The 20,194-nt window shown below is 38.7% G+C and overlaps 1 protein-coding gene across 1 annotated transcript in view; it reads left to right on the top strand.

Moving 5' to 3' along the window:
• The window catches only part of LOC139472528 (cubilin-like), a 32,387-nt gene extending 12,572 nt beyond the window's left edge, over positions 1–19,815 (top strand). The window contains exons 5-26 of the mRNA XM_071255006.1: positions 406–490; positions 1,075–1,202; positions 1,906–2,049; positions 3,185–3,269; positions 3,539–3,669; positions 3,950–4,096; positions 5,019–5,112; positions 5,585–5,706; positions 6,124–6,267; positions 6,910–7,000; positions 7,141–7,271; positions 7,928–8,110; positions 8,383–8,473; positions 9,643–9,770; positions 9,938–10,087; positions 10,584–10,653; positions 13,197–13,327; positions 13,728–13,874; positions 15,802–15,892; positions 16,342–16,466; positions 16,685–16,855; positions 17,500–19,815. Of these exons, the coding sequence (XP_071111107.1) occupies positions 406–490; positions 1,075–1,202; positions 1,906–2,049; positions 3,185–3,269; positions 3,539–3,669; positions 3,950–4,096; positions 5,019–5,112; positions 5,585–5,706; positions 6,124–6,267; positions 6,910–7,000; positions 7,141–7,271; positions 7,928–8,110; positions 8,383–8,473; positions 9,643–9,770; positions 9,938–10,087; positions 10,584–10,653; positions 13,197–13,327; positions 13,728–13,874; positions 15,802–15,892; positions 16,342–16,466; positions 16,685–16,855; positions 17,500–18,119 (3,209 nt within the window). The 3' untranslated portion in view covers positions 18,120–19,815. The remainder of the gene's footprint in view (positions 1–405; positions 491–1,074; positions 1,203–1,905; positions 2,050–3,184; positions 3,270–3,538; positions 3,670–3,949; positions 4,097–5,018; positions 5,113–5,584; positions 5,707–6,123; positions 6,268–6,909; positions 7,001–7,140; positions 7,272–7,927; positions 8,111–8,382; positions 8,474–9,642; positions 9,771–9,937; positions 10,088–10,583; positions 10,654–13,196; positions 13,328–13,727; positions 13,875–15,801; positions 15,893–16,341; positions 16,467–16,684; positions 16,856–17,499) is intronic.
• The last annotated feature ends 379 nt before the right edge of the window (positions 19,816–20,194 follow it).

Below are 20,194 nucleotides of genomic sequence, written 5' to 3'. Positions count from 1 at the left end.
CTAATGACCGTGAAAGATCACAACGAGGAGAGATTATGGGCAAATTTGTTTCCAAATAAATACTTAAGGAGTTTTAAATTCTATTAAAAATATTTATTTATTTATATATTTATTTATTCGTGCATTCATTCATTCATTTCCATATAAATGCAAATTTATTAATGGATTTTAATAATGAAAGAATATTTTTCTGAAGATGCTTTCTCAGATATTGATAATTTAATACGCACCAAAAGACTAATAACCGATAGAAACGCTTCCTATTATTTATTAGAGTGACATTGGATATTAGAAGCATTATAAGTTGCCTTTTTATTTATATTCATTATATTGTAAACAATTATTTTGCCATCAGTATATTGGTACTTCTGTATTTATAAGTGTTCACTGATGTTTGTGCTTCAGGCAGTGGACCATGTAACCGTGATCTTGTGGCTACCAGAAATGCCCAGGACCTGATATCACCTGGATACCCCGTGGGATATTTCCAGTACGTCTTTCACCTACACTGTACCCATAAACACTTATGCACAACCCTATAGTGATTCCGGGGTAGAATGGGTCCACAGCAACCTATACTTGTATTAGGAGACTTGTGTGGATCGGATGATTAGACTCGGAGACTGTTGGTCACTGGTTTGTCTGATCAATACTCCAATAAGTGCACGCTACCGCCATAAAGCCTGAATGTTGCTGAGTGCGGCATGAAACATGAAAGTTATTGTATGATAAAAAATGAGTTAGAATACCTTTAATCTGAGGCTTCAAAAAGAAATGTTGTGTTTAGTGTGTTTACAATGTACATGTGTATCTTACTGAACCCTAAACAACCAGGTTATTTTACCCGCGTCGTGTTTGCACAAGGTCTGTTAATAAGAGTCTACCTCGGTGATTTTCGCCAAAGTGGTAAACATGTACAGCTTATGCTGTTTGGTTGTCCTCAAACGTTCACTTGAAATGAACCGTGTCATATCTGAAAAACCGCTGCCATTAGCGTTAGGTTATCCACTCAGTTGCATATAAGAGGTAAAGGGGTTATGCAGTTCTATCATCGCTTGTTTGGGTCTGTTTCAGTGACCTATCATGCATCTACACCATCCGGGCACAACAATCGACTGACAGGATACAGATAGACGTGGTGGACATGCATATTGAGAACTCTCTCACTTGTGAAAATGACAACATTACTATCGTTGATCCAAGTAGGTGGGACAGTCTCGTCTCATGTCAACATGTGTGTACCAGACTATTACAACAACACTGAACCGACACACATTCAAGCAAAATGTACGATACGAATTAATCTTTAGGTTACTAAAAAGTTGAATATGTGCCAACCAGCCTTGTGATGGACCGAAAGTCTGGTTACTCTGAGGTCTGGTTGAGTAAGGTTTTTGATAGAGTTGCATCGCTTACTTTCTCGATATAAAAACGTAGGATCGCAAAAAGCGTTTATTATTTGTTATTACATGAATCTACGTTGCTACACTAATTTGAGAAGGTATCTTGATATAAATATAAAACGTCAATGCCAGAGAAGAACCATTCTTGATTATCCAACGAAACAGATTCCATTGGTTGCGAAGGGCAAACACCATTGAAATTGACATGAATGGATTAAACAAACTTTGATGAAACACGTTATCCATTCTTTTTAACTTCTGTTTTGTGAACTTTTAACTTAGCAATCGAATACATACCACGCATACGTGATGGTTACACGTAGTTACATAGGACATGCCGTAACAGGTAATCGGACTATTTTCAAAGTAAAAGTATTATGTAGTACGATAATAAGTATGATGATATGGACGAATTGAATTTGATTTGATCCCGATATTATAACTTATATTGTCAACGTTTCCACAAAGAGTTTCATCACAGCTGTTGATGTGGTTTCTCTAGGTCTTGCAGCACATGTTGTGGGGACTATCTGTGGGCAAATGACACCGTCATATCAGAGCAGTGGACCTGACCTTCAGATTACGTTCAACTCGAACAGTGTCAAGGAAACCAAAGGTTTTATGATCAAATACAAGAGCATTTTAAGTAAGTGCATTTAATCTTTTCAGTTTTTGAAAACCAGTTTTTTATAATCTCTTTATGCTTCATACTGTGTGATCATTACCTACTGAGGAACATGTATAATCTTTAACTTAGAAAATTAATTGGACAATGGGTATGATGTTCAATGAAAACCTTCCACTCAAAGAAGGTGAATATGTATTCATATGTATAATATGTAAATCCCTCATAATCCAAATAATGCTGTAGTAGTACACATTGTGTAATACCAAAACGCGTGCTTATGTACTCTCGGAACACGTTTCACGAACAAATATTGAAAGCTCTCATCATCCCTTGGCTAATTCAACGACATTGCGTGTGGAGTTGATAGATCATTGAGAGGAGCTTATGCACACTCGATGACCCCAGCAACCTTGTTGCTAGGCTGACGTAACATGGCATTGTTTCGCCGATGGATCTTGCAACAAAATTCCACAAATTACGCCATCGGGTATTTCGGCGTTATTGTAAACTTTGAGGTGCAAGGCCCGTTCCACAAGGCGATCGTATTGTAGCGCAACGGCTGTCGTTAGTCTAAGTTGCGATAGTCTTAGCCCTACGATAATTTTGTGAATTCTAAAGGTGGACCGTTGTATGGTATTAAATTCATACGTTTCAACTTTTGACGTGTTTGAAGTATTATTCTGTTAAACTCAATTGGACTTTGCCGTGGATCGTGTAGGTGTCAGCCTATTCATACTCAACAGTATAATTCTAAAAACGTAATAAATGGCAAGTAATACATAAAATACTAAACTCACTCCAGTGTAAAACCAATTTTATGAAACTCGTGAATAGTTGTGGAATTACACGGGAGCTCGTTAGGATTCTATATTTGAAAGTTGAAGCAAACAGTTGGAGCATGTGAGTAGGTCTGAGGCTTCGATAAACATGGTTTGTGACCTTTGTGTAGAGTATGACTTCAATTGAGAACATTTGAAGGAGGTTATGGGGAAAAAATAATGGCAAGATGTTCAAACAAATGTGACATGGTGCTCTGCGAAGGTAAATATGTATTTGTATTAAAGTGGGAAAAAGCTTTTTCAAATAATGCCATATATGTTTGTGAGTGTGAGTGTTATCCAGTATTTTAGGTCGAGTGTTCCTTATGTTTTAGATTCAGACTGTGGAAATGATAAGCTGATCGCGACTGATGTTGATTCCTACCTTGTGTCACCAGGCTATCCCAGTCGTTATTACAGGTAAGGCGTGTCAATCAAAATGGAATCTCTCTACTTCAACATAGTCACATGATCTATAAACCATGTAGTGATGTTAAAACTAAATATACATTGTCCTACCCTGGCATTTTATAGATCAACAAATATTTATTTGATGACAAACATTAATTTTTCAAAATAATATTTCTTCTTGAAAAATGCAAAAATTGTGATCCATAGAAAATTAACTACTCCCATTGCCCTTGTTGACATGGAGTGAAATGTGGAATGTATCAATCTGCTCTTCTCAGCAACCTTGCGTGTAGATGGACAATATCAAGTAATGACCCACGAAGAACGATAGAGGTCGAGGTCATGTATTTAGGAATATCCGGCACACCTCCCGCCTGTAACGAAGACAAACTTGAAGTGGATTACCTTCGTAGGTTATATTTACATTTGCCAAGCCATACATTTACAACCATATTCCAACAACAAGTTTCACATTTGTGTTATTATTGGGATCAACGTGGTACGTTGGTTTCACAACATGCCATTAAGAGATTATATCAATTGAGTGACGTACATATCATTTCCTCCTTTATAACTAATCAAGGAGTTTGTAAATTTGTTCAGGACAACATTTTAATGACAACTGTTTGTGTGTTCTGAAACTAACTCTCTATACTTTCATGTTTCAATGTTTAATTGATTTTACACAGATTCGTCCTCGCCAAACGAGGTGATATGCGGTTCAAGTACCCCGACGCAAAGATTTGTTAGCATGGGTAACACTATGCTAATCACATTCACTTCAGACAGTGCCAACGAAGGCCAAGGATTTTATATACGATATCGTCAGGTACAAGGTAGGTTTTCTCCAGATATGAAGAAAACAAACAGTGGCTGTAAATAAAGTTATATTCCTCACTAAGGGTAAGCTAGTATTAAATGTTTGTCCTTTGTCATGTTGTTCAAGAGTTCATCCTGAATTTCCCGAACAGATGAAATTAAGTTACCCTGAAAGTATTGGCATATATGTGTAACGTGAGAACAATAAACTGTTGACCACTATTACAACTCGTTCAAAAAGGTTCATCTAGTTTTAAAAAGTACAAAACCTTTCCTTCTTGGCCATCCTCGTGATCAGAGTGAGTGAGTGAGTTTGACTTAACGCTCCTTTTAAGTTTCAGTAATATCACAGCCTGTCAGCTTAAAATATGGGATTTATTTGTTGTTTAACGCCGCACTCAGTAATATCAAGGCTATCTGTAAATTATCAAGTCTGGACCAGATCAGTGATCGATATCATGAGCATCGATCCACACATTTGGGATACGATGACATGCATCAACGAAGTCAGCGAGCCTGACCACCCGATCCCGTCAGACGCCTCTTTCGATGAGCACGGGTTGCTGTAGAACTATTCTAATCTGGATCTTGAAGGGCAGCTAAATATGGGAGGAAAACCCGAATTGATCCAGATCTTAGACCGTAGCCACTGCGGTGAAACCTTCGAAAAAGGACATGGTACTGACGAACCTGGAAACAATCAAGTCGATTGTAAGCGAAAATGCACAGAGAAATCCGGCGCATTAGATGAGTGGGTCACCTGTGCCCCTTCTCTTGAGAATTGACCAATTGTTCAAAGGGAAATTCCGTTCAATTTAAGCCCCAGCCAAAGCAAAGCCCGTGTCATACCATAGGAGTAATTTATGTTTTACCCGTTTTGTTTGTGATAAATGTAGTATACATAAATATATGGTTCATACTCAGTAATCGAAATTTCAGGCAACACATCTTCTGCCTCCTGTAATCAGACATTGACTGCAACTGGAACAGAACAGGTTCTTACATCCCCTGGATATCCACACATTTCACTCATGTAAGTTTCCGTTTTTTTGTCTTCCTTAACGCGAATCAATGATGTGTTTCAGTCCACTGACTGTCGTAGTACCCCATTATTGTGATGGAGATATGGCAAGTATAGTTTAAAATTCGTTACTTTGTACATGTGATGAAACACTGATTATGATATCTGGGTTGGCTTTGTTTCCAAACCAAATAATCATAAGCAGGTCTTCAGTCATAATTCGTTTGTAATTATGATACGTTAAATGAGTTACCAGATGATTTCAATGTGAAAGGCACCGTACAGAGTTCACAGTAAATACCTTTTATTTGACGTTTTAAACTTTGATTGTAAGTTGGGTTCTATACAATGACTGTATAATGACAAGCTTAATACAACGTATTCACGGAACAATAGAGATACGAAAACATATAAATATCCCACTGTAGTTCACCTCACCTGTCTGTAGGACATGTATTACCAAAGTCTCCTTTCTTCGATACAGGTCACAAACCTGTTCCTACACTATAAGGGCACAAACCGGTTATCATATCAGAGTGACCTTGAATGACCTGGATATTGAACGCGCCAGAGTCTGCCGATATGATAGCTTGGCAATATCAGACGGTAGGTAACGATATGAAAAACTAATAGAAAAGGAACTATTAGGTCTGTGTGCATGTAATATCCTCTGTACATGTGTTACTGGTGTAAGAACATCTCCTCAAAGCATAGCCATTGACATTAACACTCTGCATAGAAACCCTGAAAATTTACACACGAATCTTTCTGTTTTAATTATCATGCACCCACTTCCATACAACTCATATTTGAGTAGGATGAAAAAAGTGTTATCAATCCATCAGCGTTCTGAAATTATGTTCCATTGATTAAAATCCATTCAAAGCAAGCTTGGCAACAAGTCAAAAACGTTCGAAAAATAGTCCTCGCACCACCGATATTTTCGAAGGCGTGTTCTCAATGTACAAAGTTTATGCTGAAGCGATTATCTGTCTTCAAGACCCTGTTGTTCGCTGTGCTTAGGTACGCCGACTCTGGATGAGTTATGGTGTGGGAAAAGTGCTGGAGAGGTTGTGAACAGTCAGAGGAGCGACATCACAGTGACCTACAGTATAGATAACTCCAACAATGGACATGGTTTTTCCCTGAAGTACTCCGCAGTCAGAGGTAGGTTTCTCCTGCGAGCATGCAAGCTCGATACAATCGATAAACTGTACACTACTGCGAAGATAAAGTCATCGATCGGGATCGTGAGTCATTTGTTCAAAACAAAACAAACATCCACACGGCCGCGACCGTGCTCTGATCGGGTTGTCAGGCACGCTGACGTTGTTGAAGCATGCCATCGTATCCCAATTGCGTGGATCTATGCTCATAAAATCAATTACTGGATTGTCTGGTCCAGACTCGATTATTTAATATGGCTGGAATGTTGCTGAGTGCGGCGTTAAACAAGTGAAACCATATGATAATTTTATCATACATCATGGTTTTAAATTGTATAATGTATCTATTTGAAAGTGAATGCAATAATTTTCACCTTGTTACGGGTCTGATCATTTGGGGTGAAACGAAACATCATGAGGTTTCATACGATGATACCATATACGATATGATTTTTTTCTGAATGCTACAAATGATACACTTGCTAAAGTGAATTCCTTACTACTCGTTTTTGAACTCTCAGTCAAATATCGCCAAAGATGTTGCAATTAACTAGAAATAGCTGCTAGGAAGAAGTGTCCACGCAAACCGGAAAGATGAGACCCTTTTCTCCAAATAACACACTGTCATCTTCCACAAAAACAGAAACTGCAAGCAGCGTACAGACAATGACTTTGCCCACACGAAGCACTCCACTCTACCTGTCTTCTCCTGGATTTGAAAAGCGATACCCTCGGTATGTGCATTATAATTATTCTTTCACTAAGCAAATATCGTAAATATATTCATTCTAGCGAATTAAAAGATATATGCAGGATTTCATACATTTCATGTAAATCTTACAGTAAGTAAGATCCATTCCCTTGAATTTTGAAGAGGCATCACCTACAACTACATCTTAACTGCCGATCCTCGACAACAGATAAGATTGCGTGTAAAGGAATCGTATCTTCGTTACAACACAGCGAACGGAGCCTGTCTCAGCCAAAGGGTCAGGCTTTATGACGGTGAGACAAACCAGGCATCACAAACCAGGTGTCATATTATTTTTATAATAATGATGATGATGATGATGATGATGATAATGATTCACAAAACAGGTGTCATATTATTTTTATAATAATGATGATGATGATGATGATGATTCACAAAACAGGTGTCATATTGTTTTTATAATAATGATGATGATGATGATGATAATATAAAAGCGACAAAACACTTTCCGTACATATCCCAAGCATTGCCTCTGAGCCTTACTCAAGGAGTTATGACATGTCTGATAACGTGTATACTAATCATTGAGTGAGTGAGTATATGTTTGCACCACTTTTGGCAGTATTCCTTCGTATCTGGGTGGAATAATTGGAAATCGGCTTCACACATTGTACTCATGGGAAATAGAACCCATGACTTTGGCGTGACGAGCGAACTCTTTAACCGCCAGAACACACGATCGTTTGAACACCAGATTCATCCTGATTACGTTTCCAGGTTTGTATGCACCATACCTGCGTCGTAGGCTCTACCAAACTTGCCAACGTCTCAGGCCTGAATCACGTCAGGCTTTTCTCCCACATTAAGCTGACATGCTGTGATATAACTGGAATACTGTCCAATTCGGCGAAAGCCAAACTCGCTCAGTCAGTATAATGTCATTTTACAGGCCCATCTTCAGCCAGTTTACAGTTAAAGTCTATGAACACAAGGCAATACGGCTGGTGTGCCTTGGACCTGCCAGTCTTCGTCAGCAGCAGCAACTACATGACCATGGTGTATAAAACATCCAATTTTGCAGACCATGCGAGAATTGGCTTTGTTCTAACGTATGAGCACGGGAACTTCAATGGTATGTTTATCACATATATAAATTTCAGTGTATGTATAATATCGACTCGTGCCGATGGAAACCTGTAACACATTATGTTACATATTTTGAATTAGGAATTTGAAACACATATATTGGTGAGTTTATAAACTTACAACAACATGTGATTCGTTCGATCAGCCTTTACCCCGAAGGAAGGTTTATGCAGGTTTAATTGCACATTTGTTTGTGGCATCAATGTTTTTTATTATGTACGCGATTGGTATTAAATGACATTAACTTCATTATACCAGATATGTATCCATATACGTGTGGCGGAATATATCTGGCTTCATCACAGGGGATCGCAATCACCTCACCAAACTACCCACAAAACTACGACAGGTAAGACAGATATTAATCGAAAATAAAGAATTGACTTTAGTTCTGCCCCCTAAAATACAACAAAGCATTCTTAAAACCTGTATTTTTTAAGTCAAAAACACTTTTGATCACAATTAGGTGACATAGATATGCATGTGTCAAAAAGGATACAACATATACTCTTCTAACAAACATATGTATTTAATACTGATGAGGATCATTTATTAGCACTGAGGAAAGTATTGTTGGTTTGTTGTTTAACGCCGCACTCAGCAATATTCCAGCTATATGACGGCGGTCTGTAACTAATCGAGTCTGGACCAGACAAACCAGTGATTAATATCATGAGCATCGATCCACGCAATTGGTATTGTATGGTATGGTTTGTTGTTTTACGCCGCACTCAGCAATATTACAGCTATATGACGGCGGTCTGTAACTAATCGAGTCTGGACCAGACAAACCAGTGATTAATATCATGAGCATCGATCAACGCAATTGGGATCGATGACATGCATCAACCAAGTCAGCGAGCCTAACCACCCGATCCCGTTGGTCGCCTTTTACGACAAGCATAGTCGCCTTTTACGGCAAGCATGGGTTGCTGAAGATCTATTCTACCCTGGAATCTTCACGGGTCCCACGCAATTGGGATCGATGACATGCATAAACCAAGTCAGCGAGCCTGACCACCCGATCCCGTTAGTCGCCTTTTACGATAAGCAAAGTCGCCTTTTACGGCAAACATGGGTTGCTGAAGACCTATTCTACCCCGGAATCTTCACGGGTCTTGAGGGAACTGATACAGGTGAAATCATTTCTGTAATTCTGACTGAGCATTACAGGTTTGCTTTTGATGTTGATGGCTAGATTGAAGGATCGGAGGTGTTAACTTTATAGTTTGCGAAGATACCATTAGCAGCATGACGTCATTTCGGCGCATTATTGAGAATAGTTGAAGATGACGTCATCGCGACAAGGCTCGAAACGACTTACTAAAAGCTAATCTACTCGGGACAGATAATTCCTCGTTACTTATCCCCAGTTCCAGGTCGTTATTTCACGAACATTTGGTGTCTTCACATTCATGTTATGTTTCATTACTATTTTGCCTTTTCGCCCAATGGAATATGCTTTAACATATGTTTCTTTGGCTTTGGCGTTTTGTACATATTTGATACTACTTTCAGTAATTTGATCTGCAAGTGGACCATTTGGGCGGCTTCGAATATGACCGAGATCAGACTTGCTGGCAACTTCTCCCTTGTGGGCGGCATTGGTGCTAACTGTGGTGAAGATTATCTGACCGTGTACGATGGTGCGTCCGTGTGACCATAATAATCTCAATACACTTTCTGTAATTAGGCTGCATTGAGGGCACACGTTTCTCAGCCTCTCGCAAAGATTTCAGACAATGTTTCACATTTCTGTTTCATTATTCATGAAAAAATATAAGGATGTAAATATCCAACATATGTTTTTCAGGCGCCGCGGAACCAACTAACTTTTTGAGCAAGTTGTGTGGGACAAGCTCTGATACTCTTCAGTCGACCGGGAACCTTCTTACTATTGTTATGGAAACTGATTCAGGCTACAATGGGAAAGGATTTAGGTTCTTGTTTTACGAAACTACAGGTACAACAAGAAGTGGCATTTCCCTGGTTCTTGAATGGTGTATTTGAACATTTGAAAACAAATGTGTTGACCTTATTGTTGTCCGGTAAATTGAAATTATAAACAATACAGCAAACCGATGTATAATGTTTTTGTTGATTCTTTAGTATCATATATTTTCATTACCAACAGTTGATACAATAAAACGTCATTTAGTAACATATAGGTCGGTGGTGCTAGATATAAAAATGGGCACAAAGGTAGTCCAGTTTTCGGTAATCGCATTGCTGGTACGAATCCCTCAGGTATACCTAAAACCAATGATGGTGGATTTGAATCCGTCTATGTGCGCGTGCTTGCGTGCGTCTTGGAGGTAGAATGGGGGGTTTGAGGCAAAATTCAGTCAGTGCACTATCTGTAATAGCACTTCATGTGTACGCCAACAGTTTCAAAGCGTCGTCTCGTGTAGCTTTGGGGGCACTAAAATTATTTTCTTCAATAAGTTTCAATTTTTCAGATCCCCTTCCATGTGGTGGGTCTCTGTCGGCGTCTTTGACGAATTCTTACCTCCGACAAAGGATTCGCCCGTAAGTGTTTGCACAGACTTGAGGTACAATTTGGCAAATAAGTGGGAGGGCGGCAAGATGACACCGTGGCTTGAGTTCTTCAACGTTGTGTATGTTGGTAACGAATCATATATCCTGAACAACCAAAGTTCCTGTGACATTGAATAAGATTTAATGCAAAATTATGTTTTTTACCAAATCTTAAACAATTTCGGTTTGCAACAGATAAAAGACTCCTGAAAGTTTTCAAATGGTTTAATTTGCCATGCTTACTTCAGAAAAAGCGTGATTTCATAAAAAAAACATGAACATGCCAAAATGTCCATTTACAAATCAATAGCGCGTTTGTCCACCTTTGGTTGCGATGCAAGCAACAAATCTTCGTTTCATGGAATGGAATGAGTCTCATGGAATGAGTCCTGTGGGATATCTGTCCATATCTGCCGGAGCATGCATCTCATCCCACATGTGCTCGATTGGTGAGAGACCAGGGGAGCGAGTCGGCCAGAGGATGACATTCACGTTGTTTTGTTGAAGAGAATCCCGAACAAGTCGATCATTATGAGGCCGGGCGTTGCCATGTTGAAAGGTAATGCCTGGGCCATGACGACGCAAAAACGGTAGAACAACAGGGCCGATGATCTCGTCGCGGTAGCGCTGTTCATTGAGGTTTCCCTCTACCACAATCAAACAGGTCCACTGTCTTGCTGTAATCCCACCCCATACCATAACGCTGCCGCCCCAGAACCGATCTTCTTCCATGACACAATGATTGACGTAACGTTCACCTCGACGTCGGTACACTCGAATCCGTCCATCTCTGTGGCTGAGATGAAAACGAGACTCGTCAGTGAATAGAACTTGTCCCCACTGCATGGCCGTCCAGCGTAGACGCTGTCTGCACCACTGAAGACGTGCTTGACGGTGGTTTCTTGTCAAAATGGGACGTCTGGCGGGTCTTCTAGATCTGGCGACAATCCCTGCACATCTGAGGCGACGACGTACGGTTTGTGAAGATATTCGTCGAAGGCCAGGGATGTTGCTGGTTGGAATCGATTTCGTAGGTGTGTTCTTCGAATCGAGTTGTCTTGTTGATTATTGGTTACGCGTGCCCTTCAACTCCGAGGATGATCTTTGACTGCATTCGCATTTTGTTGCCAACGCTGCCATTACCACCAAATGGTGTTTCTGTGGACGTTAAATTGTCTTGCAGCATCACGTTGACTCGATCCTGCTTCAAGCATACCATTGGCTCGCAGACGCTCATTTTCGGACAGGCGTGGCATTTAGTAATGTTGAATAATTGCGTAATTTTGTTTGTTTTTCTGAGTGGTTGTCAGCACGATGCTTAACGATGCATATGGAATCCCGTTAACGCACATGTTTTATACCCATTCTTGGAGAGTGAAATGTATGGGGCTTGCATAAAAGTCAACTTTTGAATGGAATGCATGCTTTTCTGTGGCAGTGGCGTTTTTGTGACTTGATTCCATTCATGTACTACAATATTGAAAGCCAAACTTTACTTGGTTGAAAAATACACTATAATATTGGTATCACAGGAACTGTTGTTGTTGAGTATATATGGACATATTCTCGGTTTAGTAATTATACCTTAAAGCAAGGTTTATAACTGTTGTGAACTTCGAGAGCCAACAGTTGCGTTAACTATATCCTCGTTGGAATTCAGGGGAAGAACTGTTACCAAGCAACCAAAACTTGTCATACCAGGCGATAAATCAGATCGAAAGGTCAAACTGGGTTGATTGCGTGTCACTATACCTCGATGACGTTGGAATTTGCTTATAATACCAATCACTGGTTTATCAGGTCCAGATTTGATTATCTACAGATTACTGTCGTCTTCTTGGAAAAATGCAAACTGCAGCGTTACAATACAAACAATAAAAACATATTTCTCGGGCGGCTGTGTTGACTAGTAGTTCACGCTCGACTCTACGCTGAAGACCAAGTCCTACACGTAGAATTACACTAACTCAATTCAATATATGGTTTTGACGAAACACCCCATCTTCCCGAGGCAAGGGAGTTATCTGACTGTAAAAGTCCAGTTTCCACCCTTGCCGAACTAGGGTAGAGTTATGGAGTTATATTTTTGGTTGACCAAAGAGTCCATGCATAGTATAATCGACGAGATCGACATCCGGTTAATAAAAACGTTGCAAATACCGTGCAGATATCGGTCGATTGAAGGATTTAGAAAGTGTACTGTCAACTGAACGTCGACAGATATTTTTCAAATTTTTTAATCAAGGAACTTAAGTGATTTGATGCATTTCCCGAGGTGAGACACGTTTATTTACAATATAGATCTTGATTATCGATCAGATCATCTTGACTGGGAGCCGCCAGTTTGCATGAATCAAATGCAAGTGATATGAGAGGTGAAACCGAGGTACATAGAAGGGACATAACTCTTAATAGCCACTGTTAGCGGTACGATCAATCCACGTGGAAACTAGACGTCCACAGTTAACTCCCTGGCCTCGGGAATATAGACTCATCTTTTCATGATCAAAATAAGTGTTATTTCTTTGTTGCAGAAACACTTCATGTGAATGGGTATTTACAAGAGAATCAAACGATACCTACATCAAACTTGAACTGTTAAGTTATGATATCGGGATGCGGAACGACGGCACGTGTGGCGCGGATCATGTAGCAATATATGATGGTAATATAGCATGATAGTATACTTTGTCCCCTCAACTAATTGTGTTTCCATGTTATCCCCCATGAGATATGCGCACCAGTAAAAGGGGGTAAAATGTTGTTGCTATTGAAACCTAATTGGTTACATTTTGGTCTTTCTTGACAAGTGCTGTGTTGTACACAGAGACGGAAGTCGGTTAATCGGTAAAGTCTTATGATCATCAACGTAATCATTTTTATTTTTTATCGTTCAATATTACTTATTTGACCCCTTCCTGACTTAAGTAACTTTTGATTTTGTGTATATGTATTAGCATCAACCTTGAGAAGAATGACTGCCATCACCTTCCCCTCACATATGACTCTTCTACATCCATACCTTGTCGTATCAGTTATTATTTTTTTCTCTCTTTTGCATGCAGGTAACTCTGAAGCAAGTGCCCGTATCGCTTTACTGTGTGGATACAGGTCAGTCGCAACCTTTATTGGAACTGGTGGTCAGATGATGGTCAAGCTGGTGACAGGAGCGTCCCCTGTAGGATATGGCTTCAATATAGAATACAGCTCATGTAAGTCTATCACATGGTTTTGAATATTTCCGAAATATTGGGAGATGTGAAAATATGCACTTGAAGGTTTTTTTAATAACATTACGAGGTACGATGATCCATGCAACGCATCGTACATTATTGTAACGTCATATCAAGAATTGGGAGAAGAAATGCAGTATGTTACAGTACAAGTAATATATATGAAGAATGTACAAAATGTAAATATTATTCCTCTGAAATTGTGAATGTGTTACTTTAAAAGAGAGGAGTATTCATTTCGACTCTAATTGATAATCTTGATGTTAAAACGTATGTTAAAGTAAGGATGATGGAAGGCCATGAAATGCTCGCATGTTTTTTATTGCAGATAAGGGTGATATTGACGAAGTAACGTACTGTTATAGATATATATTAAAGTATTTTTATAAAATTAATAATATCTTGAACACGCTGAGACAATAACAATATCAATATTTCGGACTGTCTGTAGCGTTTTCTTCTCATATTCTTATTTTCACAACAATCATAGGGAATACCTTACCGAGAAACCAGTTCGGGTATTTACAATGACAATACAAATGTCAGTGAAAAATGAAACAAAAGCTATGTTTGTTTATTGGAGAAAACAGGAAATATTAACTTGTATCTTGATTGCATGTTATCGGCATTAATTTTGGTACAGTGACTGCCTCGACTTTTATATATGGTTCGGAAATTGAGGATTTGAAAATGCAAACCTTGAAGGAGTACATTTACAATTTCTTAAAATTGCAGCTGGTATATTTGCTATAAAAGAATAAACGCATTATCACATTTTGGCATAAAGTCGTAACAAATAAGGATGTCCTAAAGATTTCATACCAGCTTATCATCTCAATGGACCCATGTTTTTTTGTGAAAAACATACTAAATGATTGTTGTCTTACTGAATTGTTTGATAACCCGTTAATATGTCCTGCACTGTTGCTGGTTTCAAAGGTGAAAGAAGTAATAAACGGTCAATATCTGCAAAACTGACACAGCTCTATCACGGAAAGTGTAGTGGTCTGATACTACCAACAATTTAAAGAAATTATTACCTATTGAGAAATATCTCTTCCCGCCAAAATATATACCTTAGAAAATTCTCAAATTCAAAACTCATAAACATCACTTTCCCACCGAATAGCGCACTATGCAAAATGTGGCCTTCTAGCATGAAGAGCTACTCTCAATATTTTCAAGTGCTGCGTGAGTTTGTAAATAAATGACTAAATACATTATAAGAAATCCGTTTTGTCTTTTCCCCAAACTTATATAGGGGTGATAGGTAGTAATTAGCAGTCAGTGAATCATGAAACATGTGTATTGAAACAGTAGTCATCATTGAGGGACACCTATTTCAGAATCTTCGAATTTTTCTGAAGGAAATTAAAACCACTTATTAATTTATTAATTCATTCAATCAATATTAGTCATCCTCTAATATGTTCTCTTAATCGACATACTTTTAATAATAAAACATGTTGCACTTCCGGAGATATTGACGTTTTCCAAATTATGAGTGTTAGTGCTTCGCACTTCATTATGATCGTATAAATAGTTCTAGACACATCATATGTACAAGTATCCTGTGAATTTTTCTTATATCTTTCATCTTTTCTGATTTATCTACATGTTTAGATCTGAGTATGATGGGCAATTGCACTGTAGGGAAAGCATATTTAACATATGAATAGTTGAATAATGAACACATAGCATGAGGATAAAATACAAACGTATAGGGTGGTCATTTTGTGCCGGAAACAAATATCTTTGGTTCGAATTCCAGTTTCGTCCTGAATATGTTTCTTTGTGATTTAACTGAAATACTGTTCAGAGCGGTGTTTCATCAAACTCATAAACGCGCATCTTTTGTACCAGTACTTTCATCCATGAGCTTGTATCAGTACTTCCTTGATTTCAGCGGCCGCAGAAAGATGTTCCACAAAGGATCGCAGGGCTACAGGACTAGTGGCTTACCTTCAATCTCCCTCATATCCCAATCAATATGAATCGTAAGTATTCTAGGTGTGTATGTGGGTACAATTTTATTGAAGTAATGGCTGTTCACGCCGTACTCAACAATACAGCTGTACAACGGCGGCCTGTAAATGATCCAAACGAGTCAAGCGAACTTTACAGAATCATACACATACTGCTGTGTTTTTTCCCTCGGCAAGGGTGGAAACCGGACTTTTATATTCAGTTAACCTCTGGAAGATACTCATCTTATAACCTCAAAACATTCTTTTCATGACCGCAACACTCAAGTAAATATCACGTTTTGTCAGGACTTTCAAGGAGAAATAAATGTTATTTGACAATAAAAACCAAACATCCTTTGTTTTTTCATACAATGACGACGGGGTCGTTTCCCGTATGTGTCCATTTTATGAAGTCCAACCTTCAGTTTCACAGCATTTGTGACATTTTCGGGTTAATTACTTGTTATTATGTTCCTCAGGAATCTTCGCTGCACATGGCTCATCGACAGTGGCAAAGCGGACTATATAGTTATGTTTAACATCCTGCTAGCAAGTATTGTCTACTCGGACGGCTGTAAGGATGACTATCTGGCAGCCTATGACGGTGGGTGTCGTTGCGCTATGCCAAAATAACACATGAAGACGTGCGATGTAAACTAAAAAAACACCATAAACACCAACGCGTATGCCGACGGATGTATCTCTTAAATTTAACGGCACTTTCTTGTATTGGCGCATACATGAATGATGTCCCATAAATTTATAAGTGCAATATGTTACAGTGTCTAAGGTTCAATGGACTTGCTATAATTCTATGCACAGGTATGTCCGAGGCAAGCAGCGTCCAGTTGGGTAAATGGTGTCAGAGCGTTGACAGAACAGAGACACAACATTCAACTCAACAATATGTGACCATTGTGTTTCACACAAACGAAGATGTGTCCGGTGGTGGCTTCAGGCTGAGTTACTGGAGAGATGCCAAAGCCATAGAAGGTACGAAGTAAACACATTCACAAACATCAAATTACTCGGAGTTTCAATGCAATGACATGTGCCAGGATACCATGATGCCTCATGCGTCTGTTGGTGTGATTGATGACACTCTTGGAAAAAAACAGAACAAAGTTATATAACTCATTGCAAAGGAGGTATGACAAGGAATCTGTCTGGACAACTAGATTTACGTGATTTAACAAAACGATGTATGATTAAGTAGTAGTCCTTAAAACCCCTTCAACCCTGCTATTGTTGAATGTAGAGTCAAGTGAATTTTCCAATATCTCAGAATAAGCAGGATTGCGACTTAAGATTTTTTTCTACAGGAGAAGGTAGAAACAGAGCAATCCTGTGGTGAAACATCTGTCTTGGGTCAGGATCTTGTACACAGTTATATTTACTCCTGCAGGCGATAGTTATGTCTAACCCTATTCACCCGTTAATCCTAAACTCAACTGATCACGCGATACGTACGTAATTTACCATGTTTAACAACTTTCATGAACACTTATTTCAATACCTGACACCACTGATGTGTTGGACCAACACATGCATTTGTGTTCGGCGTATTCTAATTTATATTGATAAAAGGGATTTTTTGTAAGTTTAGCCTCATTTACATTTTGTATAATATATTTCAGGTGGCTCTGGAGCTCTTGGTACAAACGTTGGAGCAATTCTTGGAGGGATCTTTGGTGGCCTCATACTGTTGGCTGTTGTCATCGTCGTCATCGTCTGTGTCGTCAAAAGGCCACTGTCCAAAGGTGCGAAGAGTTCCTATGGAGGAGGTCAAGCCGCTCCTGCCGTGACGTACCAGCCACAGCGCGCAACTGCGTATATGCATCCACCGTCCACTAGTCCTAATGCATATGCTTACGACAATCGAACGTACGATGCAATGCCGCATGACCATTTTCCTCAATATAACGCGCATCCAAAACACCAAGGATCAAACTACAAAGTTCAGGATCATGAGTATTCTCAACCAGGGCCTGCTCATGATAATGAATATGCTCATTTAGGACATGTTCAAGGGCATGATTATTCTCAGGCAGGGCCTAATCAAGCAAATACATATTCTCAGCCACGGCCTGTTGAGCAGGATGAATATTCTCAGCCAGGGCCTGTTGAGCGGGATGAATATTCTCAGTCAGGGCCTGTTCAACAAAATGGGTATTCACAGCCAATACACATGAGCCCTCCGAGATATGACGACATACAATCAGCGGGCAACAACGATCTGAGTGTCTCTTACATTTGAGTCTTCATCAAATCTAAAGCAGAAAAAACACTCCCGGTGTATTCTGATACGAGCTGTATCTGAAGATGACATTTAGTTATAATGTGAACACATATATACACCCAGGAACATTTGACTGTAAAACACACATGTGCATCTATGTGACCAGGAGATTTTAAACCCAAAAGAACAACTTGTACATTAGCCAAAATAGTTCATATTTGTCGGACAAGAGGTGTTATATTTTTATCATCATATGTTTTGTAATTGTCAACCTCGGTTGTAAACGATCGAGTCCTTCAGTTTTCGCCCACGTTCCCGAAATCGTTTTGAATTTTATAACTGTTTGAGATATTACTATTTATTTGCATACATTTTGTGTAAAATATATGTATATTATACTTGTAATTAAATGTATCATCTTAATATTTAACAGCTATGGTTGGTTCCACAGATCGGCTGAAGTAGTCTCTCGATCTACTGGTGCTCAGTCTTCAAAAGTAGCCCAGTTCATTCCGAAATTAGTTTATGGTTTAAATCCAATAAAACAAAACTTTTTCTTCTACAACACTTACGTAAACACCTTGCTCGAAATATTACTTGGTATATTACATCCATCTAAATTACTGTCATTTCATATATTTGGTTTTTATTTATTATTTATTATTTGGCATTCTTCTCGCTCGAGCTATTGGCGTCGTCTGCTACATGTATTTCCGGAAGTGACGTCAGCTGCAGAAATAACAGACTCAACGTAAGTTGTTTGGCCGAGCGAATTTACAGTATAGATTCCATGTACGTTTATTATAGTTTTTTTAATTATAATAATTACATTAGCGCATCGTAATTATTATTTTAATTTATATTATCTGTTTTGCTCGATTATTTACACACCGCCGTCATATTGATGGGATATTGCTGAGTTGATGTCAGACAATAAACAAACGTAATATTATGTATCAACTGTTACATAAACAGTGAAACATCAACCGGTTGTCCCATCTGTGTTATGAATACATGTACTGCGTATTAATTATTCTTAAACGGGTGAAATATCAACCAGTTTTCCCATCTACATGTGATAAATACTGGTATTATTTGTTATTAAACATGTGAAGCATCAATAGGTGATATTATCCAAGTTATAAATACATATGTTGTTATTAACCGAGTGAAACATAAACCGACAAAGGAGACACATTTTATGGGTGAGCATAAAGCGGTTTCCAACCTATGTTATACATATAGAGAATCTCTCTCAAGTGTCTTTTGATATCAAATATATATTTTCAACAGTTGCTAAAAGTGGAGAAATTGCCGAGGAGTTTTTTCCACTTTTATCAGCGAGTGTTGATATATTTGATATCAAAAGACACGCGGGTGAAATTTTATTTATCATCCGACATCATCCGCCAACCTTTTCAGTTTGTAGAAAGTAATAAGCAGTGTCTGAAGTGTAAAAAGTACTGCTAACAGCTTCAGTAGCAGAGCCATTAGTGGTGTCATTTGATTGTGACGTCATGGTACCAGTAATGTCACTATGGTCTACAAAGCATTGTGATGCAATTTCATTGCAGCGATATCTACAATGTAGCTATCGCCTGATCTCACCCAAGCGATATCTCACGTGGGAGCCAGTTTGGGATGATAAATATGTGTTATGCATCAGCTATTAGTAACCGAGTGTTCCTTTGCATCCATGTTAATAATGAATATATGTACTATGTATTAACTGTTATTAAACTAGTGAAACATCAGTCGATGTTATACTTGGGCGTATTCTTTAGATCAGCTGTTATTAAGAAGACCTCCGTGGTCTAGTGGTAGAACGTCATACCAAAAGACGTTAAAAGATGGTACTTGTTACCCTGACTGTCGCCCGGCATTAAGGGTCTGAAAGAAGGACTGGTCGGCTCAGAGTCAGTATACTGTGTCTGAATGGGGTATTTATGTTAGATGACTGTGAACAAGGATAAATCAAAGGTAATGTATTGTAGAAACATGTCAACTGCTAAAACGGAATGCTTTTTCAGATGTTGGGAAATAGTTATTGTTATCTAGGACTCCTAATAACAGAACATCTAGTTTATACCAGG

Source organism: Haliotis cracherodii, unplaced genomic scaffold (genome assembly GCF_022045235.1).
Source record: "Haliotis cracherodii isolate W230 unplaced genomic scaffold, xgHalCrac1.p SCAF_1, whole genome shotgun sequence".
Taxonomy (NCBI): Eukaryota; Metazoa; Mollusca; class Gastropoda; order Lepetellida; family Haliotidae; genus Haliotis; species Haliotis cracherodii.
This window is presented reverse-complemented; position numbering and strand designations above follow the sequence as displayed.